The sequence below is a fragment of the Suricata suricatta genome, chromosome 10 (assembly GCF_006229205.1).
Source record: "Suricata suricatta isolate VVHF042 chromosome 10, meerkat_22Aug2017_6uvM2_HiC, whole genome shotgun sequence".
Taxonomy (NCBI): Eukaryota; Metazoa; Chordata; class Mammalia; order Carnivora; family Herpestidae; genus Suricata; species Suricata suricatta.
Window position 1 is genome coordinate 36719133 of NC_043709.1, and position 12447 is coordinate 36731579.

The following is a 12447-nucleotide window of genomic DNA, read 5'->3' on the forward strand; positions in this document are numbered from 1 at the left end:
GGCAATGAGAAAGAATGAAATATGGCCATTTGTGGGAAAGTGGATGGACCTCGAGGGTGTCATGCTAAGCAAAATAAGTCAGACAGAGAAGGACAGATACTATATGTTTGCACTCATAGGTCTAACAGGAGAACAGGAGAAACCAATGGAGGACCAGGGGGAGTGGAGGAGGGAAGAGAGTTGGGGAGAGAGAGAGATGCAAAACCTGAGAGACTATTGAATACTGAAAATGAACTGAGGGTTGAAGGGGAAGGGGAGAGGGGAAAAGAGGTGTTGGTAATGGAGGAGGGCACTTGTGGGGAAGAGCACTGGGTGTTGTATGGAAACCAATTTGACAATAAACTATTAAAAAAATAATGTTGGTCTATTACAATAACTGTATGCTCTTTCAACTAAAAATATTTATGGAGCATTAAATCTATGTTTGAAATAGTACCAGAGGACTGTGGGTAGGAAAGATAAGTGTCACATGATCCTTTTCTTCAAGATGTTTGCTATGGCATAAAGAGCTAAGAAAAGTAAGCAGATGCCAGGAATGGAAAGCAGAATGTGAGGTACCATGCATGAGGTATTCTACAAAGTTTTGTGGGAAAGAGAACGAAAAGAAGGAGGAGTAAAAAAGCTACACACTTATTCTGCTATATAATGTTTATTTGGAGGATTTTTCTACTCTTCCAAGCCAAAATAGAAAGTTAGTTAGCAAAGAGGCTGTATTTAACATTAACTTGAGGAATAAATTAAAGCACAGATAAACTTCAAGCAATATGAGAAGTGTTTCCACATCATTAGCCTGGGCCCTCTTGCAGCTGTCACACATAAAAGCATTCTTAAGATTATTTAATAAAAGATTATGTTTTCTAAGTTAGGTGAATTGTAAATGGGGTTGAAACCATAAGTAGATGTTTACACTTCATTATTTAGACGTGGACAAAGAGAACCAAAATAGAACTGTGTATATAGGTCATAAAGTATATTGTACAGAGGCAAAAACCTTTGCTAAGATTCAGAACTACTGACACCACTTTGCAATATTTTTGCTAATTGCATGAAAGAAGAAAAATCTGTATTTTGAATGATCTCCATGACATAAGAACATATTGTTAAATTTGAAAACAACATTGTGGTAAAAAAATAAATTGTATTTGGATCCCATTTCTTTTCTTGAAATAGAGCAGAACAAAAAGGAATAGCAAAAGTTGTTAATGTACATAGAGAGGGGGGAAAGGGATCCTCCTTTCTCCTTCTGCTCCTAAGTTACTTTTATAAAAATATACATCTATAACCACATATATATCTATATCTTCATGTCTTGTATAAAGAAGTTTTCCTTTTGGCATGAATTTCGAGGAGTCACACTTATTCAAGCCTATCCCTAGAGAGCTTTGAGCAGAATGTTGAAACCAAACCAACCTTGACTTTCTCTTACTCACTGCTAGGTAGTCCTGAGACAGTTGGCAAAATCTGCTCTGACCCTACTGATCCACCCAATTGCAGCATAGATATAGTCAAGCAAATAATGCAATACAGCAATGCATTATTTCCTGAGATTGCTGATCCCAAGAACTAACTCCCGTGGCTAAATTAATGTTGTCAGTCACAAATAGAGCTGGACAGCCCCAAATTACTATAACTTCTCTTATTATTCTGCTGCTTAAAAAGATACAAAGAAGTAAGAATGGACAGTGTCATAATCAACACACAGTTAATAGTTTCTATTAAGGTATATCTTCTATAAATTGTAGCCTTTCTTCAGCAATAGCTTTTTCCAAATTATATTCCAAATCTCTCTACTCCTGATTCAATCACAACCATTCCAATTTTATCCTTTTCATATGTTAGAGTTCCCTTAAATATTTAGTTGGATAAATAAAGGATTTCTATTGAGTAAACTGAAAATATTTCTCTAAATGAAATGCATTTTAGCTATTTTCATAACCATCATTATTCACATCAGAGAGTACCCATCTCCAAATTGTATGACCCTAAAACCCTGCAGACTTCAAGTGAAATAACCACATCCCTACTGGTTTTAGTACAGGTAATACGAAATAACAACAAAAACCCCCAATTGAAAATTGTTAAAATTAAAGAAAAATATGTCAACACATCTGAACATGAAAACTATTTATATTGTATGCAAACAAAAGGGAAAATTTTTTAGCTGAGAAATAATTGAGGGTAAGTTAAATCATCAACTCTTTAGAGAACACTTTTTAGAAAGTGGAATTGAGGACCATATTTATACACAGAATTTTTAGTAGGTTGCATCTTCATTGCTTGTGATACATTTGAAGCTGACATGGAAACGTGTGTATGCGCATACATAGATTAAAATGTATCTGACATTTCCCCACCACATCTTTTCAATTTCAGTGAAATTTTTATGACATGTCTATTCATTATCAGTGTAAGAGAAATGAGTTTCTACCATGCCCTGTCTATATCATCATCAATAAAACTGAAGGATGTTAGTAAAAAACTAGAAGAAAACTCAGGTCTTACCTGCACAAAAGTACCTGAAGTGTTTCTGTAATAAACAGAATAATATTGTATAATCCCATTAGGCTTTGAAGGAGGCATCCAAAAGAGCATTATTGATGAAGAACTGAGATTTGCATAATGAACATCTTTGGGAGCATCACTTGGTGCTATAAAACAATTGAACAAAAAGACTATACCTGTGGCTCTAAAGAATGTCTGAAATGTTCTAAAATGTACCTGTCTTTGATAAGTAATGACCACTGTTTTTCAAAAAAAAACTTAAATTAGGGATAACATCTAATGAGAAGTCAGACATGAAATCCACAAGGCTCACTGGGCCATCCTTCTAATACTGTATCATACCAACATCCAAGCAGAAGACAGACAGATTTCTTACTAGACAGATAGATTTCTTACTAATGAAAGTAAAACACTATCCCACCTCGAAAACATGCCACTGCCCTGTATTTGAAAACAGCATTATAACAAGTTTTTAATATAAAACACATACTATGAAATTCTTATTTAACTTAGAATCTTGAAATCGAAAAACAGAGAACAGAGACAGTGAAATGACTTCATGAACGGTATTTTGTTTCATTTAACAAATACATAAATACTAAGTGTCAAGTTCTGCACTCAGTGCAGATAGATACTCATTTTAACTCATTAAATCCTCAGAAGGACCCTGTTAAGCAGGTACTGTATTGTTTCCATAATATAGATAGGAACTGAGGCACAGAGAGGTTACTTTCCCAGCATCACATGGCTAGGATGTGACCAAAAAGCAATTTTGCATCCAACACGACAACAGATATTAGGGTTAGTAATACATTTTGATATTCAATACTTTTTTTCTAGTAGAATTTTTTTTACTCGGCTTACATACAAAAGAACTCACCTCCCTCAGGTGTTCGAAAGTTAATGATACGGCTTCTCATTTTCCCATCACCAAACCTCGTGCTAGCTGTTACATAAGCATTGTATTCAACATTATAGTCCAAATCCGAAAACTCTAATGATGTTTCAGTTACATTAATACTTTTTAATGATGATCTATCCCTGTGAGAAAAAAAAGAAATTATCTGTATAACTATTAAATTAAACATTACATATATATTTTGAGCACAAATATATTAAAAATAACCAACATTAAGGCAGAGAAATGTATTAATCCAGACTAAAAGGATAAAGACATCACTTATCCTGAAATGCTGAAAAGAGTAAAATTAAGAATAATTCAATAAATAAATTTCTTCCGTTTTCAAGTATACCCAGTAATTCAATCAAGTGTTAATAAGGTGTTCATATTAGAATTTACTTGGACTGATTTTAATAGAGCTTTAGGAATACTATGTGGTCCAAGTAATTACAGCACTCCTGTTCATAACCATGTTTTAGTTGTTCAAATATTTGTTCTTCTTAAGTGTTGGCAACATCTTATTTATACTCTTCTTTTGTCAAACTAATTTTTCACATATCATAAAAAAGTAAGGTTTATCTTAGAGCAATTCAAATAAATAGTATATATCTGAATAGTAGTATGTAGAATAGCAACCCTGTGTATTGCCCTTTATTTATTAAATATATTAATTAATTGCCCTTATTAATTTCTTAATCAACTGTACATTGTGTATTAAACTATGTATTGACTGGAAATAAATTGAAAATAATGTATGTATAACATACAGGAAAGAAAAAGGCAGAGCTCACGCCTCTCATCCAATTAAAATTGGAAAAGTATTTAAAATGTCACTCCAGAAAAGAAAACACAAATAAATGTTGATTATTAAAAACTTTCCAAGTGTATACTAATATCTTAGGAGGGAAAAAAGACTAAACAACAAAACGTTGATGATTATTTTATTATTTTATTATTTTATGTCAGTCATGCTCATATAGTTACCATAGTTTTGAATTAAGTATAGATTAGAATCTAAATTAAAGAATATGTACATAATGGTGTTGAAAACTGCATTTAAAAAATTTAGATTTTAAGCAATAAAATTAATTATGGAAGAACTTAAGGGAATATGATCAACATCACAGCAAGAGTGTATCTATCTCATGCAATCCTATTCTTTTTCTTCTTTAGTATCACAAGCACCCAAGAAGTTAAGTGGATATTTCCTCTAAATGTAAAATGCTCTTTCTTTGCCATTGAAATATTGGAATTCTTTAAAAAATTTTTTTAATGTTTTATTTATTTTTGAGAGAGAGAGAGAGAGAGAGAGAGAGACAGCATGAGCAAGGGAGGGTCAGAGAGAGAGGGAGATACAGAATGTGAAGCAGGCTCCAGGCTCTGAGCTAGCTGTCAGCACAGAGCCTGATGCAGGGTTCGAACCCACGAACCGTGAGATCATGACCTAAGCCAAAGTCAGATGCTTAACCAATTCAGCCACCAATGCGCCCCAGAAATATTGGAATTCTTGAATCATTAAGATGAATAATGGATTGTAAGTGAATTAAGGGTATCCAGAAAGACATATTTATTCATTTCAGCTAGAGAGTCAATTCACTGCAAATATAAGTATAGTTATCTGAAAAGCAGTTTTAGAAAGCTTACCATAGTTAGAAAAATATGGACTCAGAATCTGTGATTGGAGCCAGCAGGATTAGCAAGGCCATTCAGCAATTTAAAACAATTTCATCAGACAGCTTCTCTCAGAAGCAGTAAAGGCTTCACTGAGACCCAGGAGGGGGCTTTTAGAACTGAATGCTATGGCTGTTAGTCTCAGAGAAAGATGCTTTGTCATAGGAACTTTACCCAATTCCTTACTCCTGTCATTGGTCACAGGTCATTAGAACACTGCAATATGGTTAATCTAATTCAGATCTCCAAAGCTATGAAATTAGCTAACATGATCTAATTGTACTATATTTTAAAAATTTCTTTTCAAGCGTATTTTTTAATGCTATTTGTTGCCTTGCATCATGACCTTTTTGCCCTGACTGCAGATAAGTGTCTGCCAACAATAAGAAAAACCCTGATTACATTCCATAGATAATTTAGAATCGAGGCAATCACCTGGAAAAGGCAAATCAAAAGGAAATTTTGTCTCATATATCCAGGTAGTTCAGTAAGAAGATAAGATACTGATATGATTTGTCTGTTTGGGGCTTGTTTTCCTTTTGTATTTTAGGATTGTTGCTATTTTAATGACTAAGCTAAAAACAATCTAAGCATAAATAAACTTCAACTGAAGTTTCAATGTCTGATCCAAGTTCAGAACATAGACAAGAGATAGTTTGCCATGTAACTGAGAACTAGGAAGGGAAAAGAGAGAGAAGTTTTGCTGTCTCTGAGGATCTGACTCCATCTTCCTTGCTCTTAGGCAGTAGCCAGATTGAAGGAAAGTCCCATAAGACTTCAGAGAACAGAGAAGAGCAATCTCCGTGAACAATATAAACTATGTATAAATGGAAGGAATATAAATGCCAACAATACTTACTCTCTAACATAGATAACTTTCAATATCAGGCAAACTTCCTAGTCAGGGTAAATTTTCAAACTGAGGAAAAAGCTTGAGGTGAGTTCTCAATGCATTCATTTTACTGATTTAATACTAGAAATTTATTAGAATATTTTACTAACTAGAATTTTTTAAAAACTTGAAAAAAGATGACAAGTCCCCCTTCCCCCAAAAAACCCCAAAAAACAAAAACAAAAAACCTCAGACTCTGAACTATAGAGAACAAATTGATGATCAGTGGAGGGAGAGGTGAAAAAGGTGAAGGGGATTAAGAGTACACTTATCATGATGAGCACTGATTCATGTATAGAATTGTTGAGTCACTATGATGTGCACCTGAAACTAATACAACACTGTATGTTAACTACACTGGAAAGAAAATAGAATTTTTAAAAAAGAAACTTACTAGAACATTTAAAAAATTTCTTGAACTTAATAAAAATAATTCGAATGACCTTGAAACTATTCTGAATAAATATAGGATGCAATTTTTCTGTCTACACTCATTGGTAACAAGGGACCACATTTTGACATCTAGGGGGCATGAAGGAAATTCTAGAGTACAAAAACAGTTTATCTGGTCTGGTTTATCACTTTCTTTACTCATCTCTTATCATATCAACACAACACTAAGCAACAGCTGCTTATGAAGGAATCTTGAAGAAATCTTGAATACTGAACCACCTGGGAAGACTGAAACAAATTCCTCCATTTCCCTAAGTATGAACATAAAAGGTTTTCTACACAAGATTTGAGACCCTTTGAAAGGTCATGGTCTTAATTCTAATCTTCATCATTGGATATTTTGTTCCATGTAGGCAATATAACCTGAAGACACATCCATGTTCATTCCTATGTATTTACATTTAGAGTAATAATCTCCCATTATCTAAATATTCTAGATTAATCATTTCACTCACTAAATAACACTTCCAAAAATAATTTCAACATCCATTTGACTCTCTCAAATATTCTCTTCCTCATATGAATGATTTTTAAAAATTTTGTCATTATAAGGAAACCACTCTTCCATGTTGCACCTGACTCTAGAACAATTACTCTACATAGCTGAGTAGTACCAACATATTAGCAATTATGTGTTAAACAACCCCAAACTAGCAAAACATCACATTCTATGATTCTAAAGCTTTTCTAGAGTTTCAGGGAAAGTCAGAGTCAAAGTAGGGTATTTGTTGTTGCTGTTATTCTTATTGTCATCATTCGGTTGGCTGGTAGATTTGCTTTGATTTTGTCTTGTTTGCCTTTTGCAGAAAAGACATATTTATAAGGTAAGAGGGGAAATCCATTACAGAGAATGAAATTGAAGCTGGGGAACCATGATCTTGGAGAAGACACAAGGAATTAAGGTCCAGAAAACAGGAGGAGGGATTGTGCTTGAGCTGAAGGAGAAAGATCTCATTCCCTGAGAGTGAATGTAATTCCTCAGGTCATAATAAGAAGTTTGGATTTTATTCTAAGATGAGTGGAAAGTCCTTGGAGTATTTTCTCCAGAAGTATGATCTTTGGCTACATGGTTAAAATAAAACTTTTAAAATCCCATTCAATACTGAGATTCATATTCTCTTGATAAATAGACGTATTCAAGATATGGGGTGATCTTGCTATTGTGCACACAAGCTTCTACTGTTGACCACAGCTAGTGAAGTTATTTGAGCTCCTATATCCAATTAGTACACCCAGAACTTTTAAGCTATGTGTCAATAAAATCTCATTTTTGCTTAAGCCAATTTAGGTTGAGTTCAGTCACTTGAAATTAAGAGTCTTAACTAATACCTCCTCCCATTCTTCTAGCTATTTCTCACATGCCTTGATCCTGAGTATTTCTACCACCTGCATCACTTCATGAACAAGCTCTACTTTGTCTATATACTACTTACACTGCAGATATGAGTACTTCAATGGTTTACACATAAACAATATACTTCTTCTCTCACAATTAATATAGTCCATCAACTAAAGCACACCAATAAGACAGTGATTTTTCTTGGTAGAAATTACCCAGATGAGTTGATGCGGTAAGCTTAATTTTTTTATAACTCCATGTTTATCACAAATACTTTTACCAAACTAAGATTCCCTAATCCTGTAAGTACATGGCTGACTATTTAGAATAAATGCCAATTATTACTTACTCCTAGTGATTTGAGAAAAAACATGATTTTGGAATAAGACAGATCTAGGTATGAATTCTGACTGTCATCCTCTAGCTCTGAAAATTCAACCCCTTAACCTCAAAAGTCAGTTTCTGCACCTATAAACTGGATAATATTCCTTTTATGGTATTGTAATGAAAAATAAACAAATTAAGATAAAAAACTAAAAACATTTGTCCCCAAATGTTGACTTTTACACTATCCCTTTGAGCCCCTTTGTCTAGCTCTCCAAGATGCTTTGTTCCCCAGTCTCTAATGCAAGGAAATTACAATCTCTCACAGCTGTGTATATACCACAAGAGTGATTAATAGACCCCTAAACTGAGGGTGTAAAAATTCAAGATCCACACAAACAAAATCAATGACTAAGAAGGTTGGATTTAAAACAGGGTGTGGTAGGAACTGTGGTAAATTGCCAAGTGAACGCTCCATCTAAAGACAGCTTCTATTCCACTCCAGCTGATGTTTATCATGGGCAATATGGAAACTGTCCTGATTTCTGTAAGAAACCAAGGAACCCGAAGTTTCACTAGGTATCTCTTCATTTTGGAAATGCTGACAGAATTCTATTTAAAACCTAGTAACAGTCACAGGTCCAGCAAAGCACAGGGGGCCCACAAGTAGGCTGCGGGTGATTTGGCACCCACCTTCATCCAGGTCATTAAAAAAATGACTACCAAGAAAGAAGTGAGAGGAAACTTTTAGTATCCGACCAGAAACCTCAAATTAAACAATTCAAGGGCATCCTTTTGTTGAACCACTTCCCCCATCTGTGTTTGTATTTCTCACCATCCCAATTTGATCCCAATATCCCATTTCTACAATGCTACTTATCAAGTTCTTGACACAGATCATTCACATTGCCTCCAACCCTTCATATTCAATTGTCCCCCCTTATCCATGGATGATACATTCCAAGACCCCAGTGGATTTCTTCCTGAAACCACAGAGAGTTCCAAAACCTATGGATATTATGTTTATATATATATATATGGAAATTAAGCTTCAACATACACACACACACACACACACACACATATATATATATATATAAACTTCATCATAATGATGAAGGCATAGTAATAGATTAGTAGCAATAGCTAATAATAAAATAGAGTGATTATAAAAATATACTGTAATAAAATTATGTGAATGTTGCTTCTCTCTTAAAATATCTAATTGTACTGTACTCACCCTTATCCTTGAGATGATGTAAGATGATAAAATGCCTACGTGCTGAGATGAAGTGATGTAGGCATTGTGAAGTACCATTAGGCTATTACTGATCTGTCAGGAAGGTCACCTACTTCCAGGCCACAGTTGACTGTGGATAATGATATTACAGAAAACAAAACCACAGATAAGGGGAGGCTACTACACTATTTCTGCTGAGATGATCTCCTAGTTTATCAATCTATCTTTACAACCTTCCCATTCTGATTGTTGATCTATATTGTATGCTCAAACAAGTTATTTTAACAGGGTAAAAATATCTGGAGAACAGGAAAAAACATAGCATGCTTTTAGCATAGAGAAGGCCATTTCCAAAGGTAAGCTTTTACGATATGGGGGAAATTATTTGATCAGTGGCATCTTATAAAAAGCTGCATTAGAATTGTTATGGCCTCCTAATATATTATTTAGCAAGTGTTTACAGAATTATTCCATACACATCTTCTATCCCCAGTCTATAATCATTTAAAAATTCTATATGTATTTTTTATTTCCCCACAGAGTTTAATAAACATATGTCACATTGACTGACTCAGAATTACTTCTCAGAATTACTACTAAGAAAATGAGAAATTTTAAAAGCCAAGATTTGTATATAAGCTAGAATTTTCAGCATAAATTAAACTCCAGTCTTCTAGGTATACCTGAGACAGCATTCACTTAGAAGCTTTATAAACAAAGAAGAAAACTACTATTAAATTTTACTAACAATATAGAAGCAAAATTGCTAAACAAATCCAGCCTGAACTCAACTACAGATAGTTCCCAGCTTATAATGTTTCCACTTAGGATTTTGTCTATTTTGCAATAGTGTAAGACCAATACACATTCAGAAGAAAGTACTTGGGATTTTAAATCTTGACCTTTTCCTACGCTAGCTATATGTAGTATGATCCTCTTTTATGATGCTGGGCAGAGACAGCAAGCCACATGACTACAAGGATCAAGAGCCAAAATACACTTACAGCCATTCTACACCCACACCCCCATTCTGTTTCAGTTAAGTATTGGAAAAATTATATGATATATTCAACAACTTTACTGTAAAATAGGCCTGTGTTAGATTGTGCCCAACTGTAGGCCAATGTTAAGTGTTCTAAACACTTTTAAGGTGGGCTGGGCTGAGCTACGATGTTCTGTAGATTAGGTGTACTAAGTACATTTTTTACTTCATGATATTTTCAACTTAGAATGATTTTATCAGGATATAACCCTATTATAAGTGAAAGATGGTCTATGTAAAGTAAATCAGTAAGCTTTGTATCAGTTTACTACAATACTACATCTCAGTCCAAAGTGTATTAAAAGAATACCCTAACTGCTCTAACAGGAATTCATTTATTTAATGGTGCTGCCCTAGTAATGCAAAGACTGTTTATCACTTAAATACAAATAAACATAATTTATCAATGTAACTGAAGGAAAACTGTTACTTTTCCATCTTGACAAATGATAAAAATTATTTCACAAAACAGACTTGAAAAGGAAACATCATTTTAAAACGCAATGAGTTAAAGCAGATTTCTGAGCACAGCATCTGCAAATCAAACGTTACTCACTCAGTGGTTATAAAATGCCTGCACATTAACCTTCATTTTGTAGAGCTATTTTGTAAAGAAATATTCATGACAAAGAGAGAGGTCACTCAGGATAATGAGTAAAATTGGCAGTCTGCATTTGTAGACATACTGAAAATAGCAAACATCCAAAGATGTTGCTTTTATTTTGTAGTGTTTATTTATTTATTTTGAGAGAGAGAGAGAGAGAGAGAGAGAGAGAGAGAGAGAGAGAGAGAGAGAGGTGAGCATGAGTAGGGAGGGCAGAGAAAGAGACGGAGACAGAGGGAATCCCAGGTAGGCTCCACACTGTCAGCACAGAGCTCAACAAGGGGCTTGAACTCACAAACTGAGATCATGACCAGATCCGAAATAGTCAATCACTTAACCGACTGAACCACCCAAGTGCCCCTAAATAAATATGTTCTTTTCAAAGAGTTTGGTAATTTTGTCAAATGCTTTTTCTGCATCTATTGACAGGATCATACGGTTTTTATCCTTTCTTTTGTTAATGTGATGGATCACATTGATGGATTTGAGAATATTGAACCATCCCTGTAACCCAGGAATGAATCCCACTTGATCATGATGGATAATTCTTTTTATATGCTGTTGAATTCATTTTGCTAGTATCTGGTTGAGTATTTTTGCATCTATATTCATTAAGGATATTGGTCTGTAGTTCTCTTTTTTTGCTGGGTCTCTGTCTGGTTTGAGTATCAAGGTGATTCTGGCTTCATAGAATGAGTTTGGAAGTTTTCCTTCTATTTCTATTTTTTGGAATAGTTTGAGAAAAATGGGTATGAGCTCTGCTTTAAATGTCTGGTAGAATTCCCCTGGGTAGCCACAAAATACAGCACCCTTTCTTAATAAAAACCCTTGAGAAGTTGGAATAGAAGGAACTTACCTAAATATTATAAAAGCAGTTTATGAAGAGCCCACAGATAATATCACCCTCAATGGGGAAAAACTGAGAGCTTTCCCCCTGAGATCAGGAACACGACAGGGGTGTCCACTCACACCACTGTTGTTTACCATAGTGCTGGAAGTCTGAGCATCAGCAATCAGACAACAAAAGGAAATAAAAGGTATCAGATTGGCAAAGAAGAAGTCAAACTTTCACTTTTCGCAGATGACATGACACTCTACATGGAAAACCCGGCAGACTCCACCAGAAGCCTTCTAGAACTGATCAATGAACTCAGTAAAGTTGCAGGGTACAAAACCAATGAACAGAAATCAGTTGCATTCCTATAAACCAATAATGAAGCAGCGGAAAGAGAAATCAAGAAACTGATCCCATTCACGACTGCACGAAAAACCATATAATACCTAGGAATAAACCTAACCAAGGATATAAAAGACCTATATGATGAAAACTATAGAAAACTTATGAAAGAGATTGAAGAAGACACTGAGAAATGGAAAAACATTCCCTGTTCATGGATCGGAAGAACAAACATTGTGAACATGTCATTACTACCCAAAGCAATCTAAACATTCAATGCAATCCCCATCAAAATTTCACCA

At 34.5% G+C, this 12447-nt stretch overlaps 1 protein-coding gene across 1 annotated transcript in view; it reads right to left on the reverse strand.

Moving 5' to 3' along the window:
- PTPRQ (protein tyrosine phosphatase receptor type Q) overlaps window positions 1–12447 on the reverse strand; it is a 194975-nt gene that overhangs the window by 130599 nt on the left and 51929 nt on the right. Inside the window, exons 18-19 of the mRNA XM_029954974.1 lie at window positions 3383–3543; window positions 2503–2648 (exon numbers count right to left, since the gene is read on the reverse strand). Coding sequence (XP_029810834.1) covers window positions 2503–2648; window positions 3383–3543 — 307 coding nt within the window. The remainder of the gene's footprint in view (window positions 1–2502; window positions 2649–3382; window positions 3544–12447) is intronic.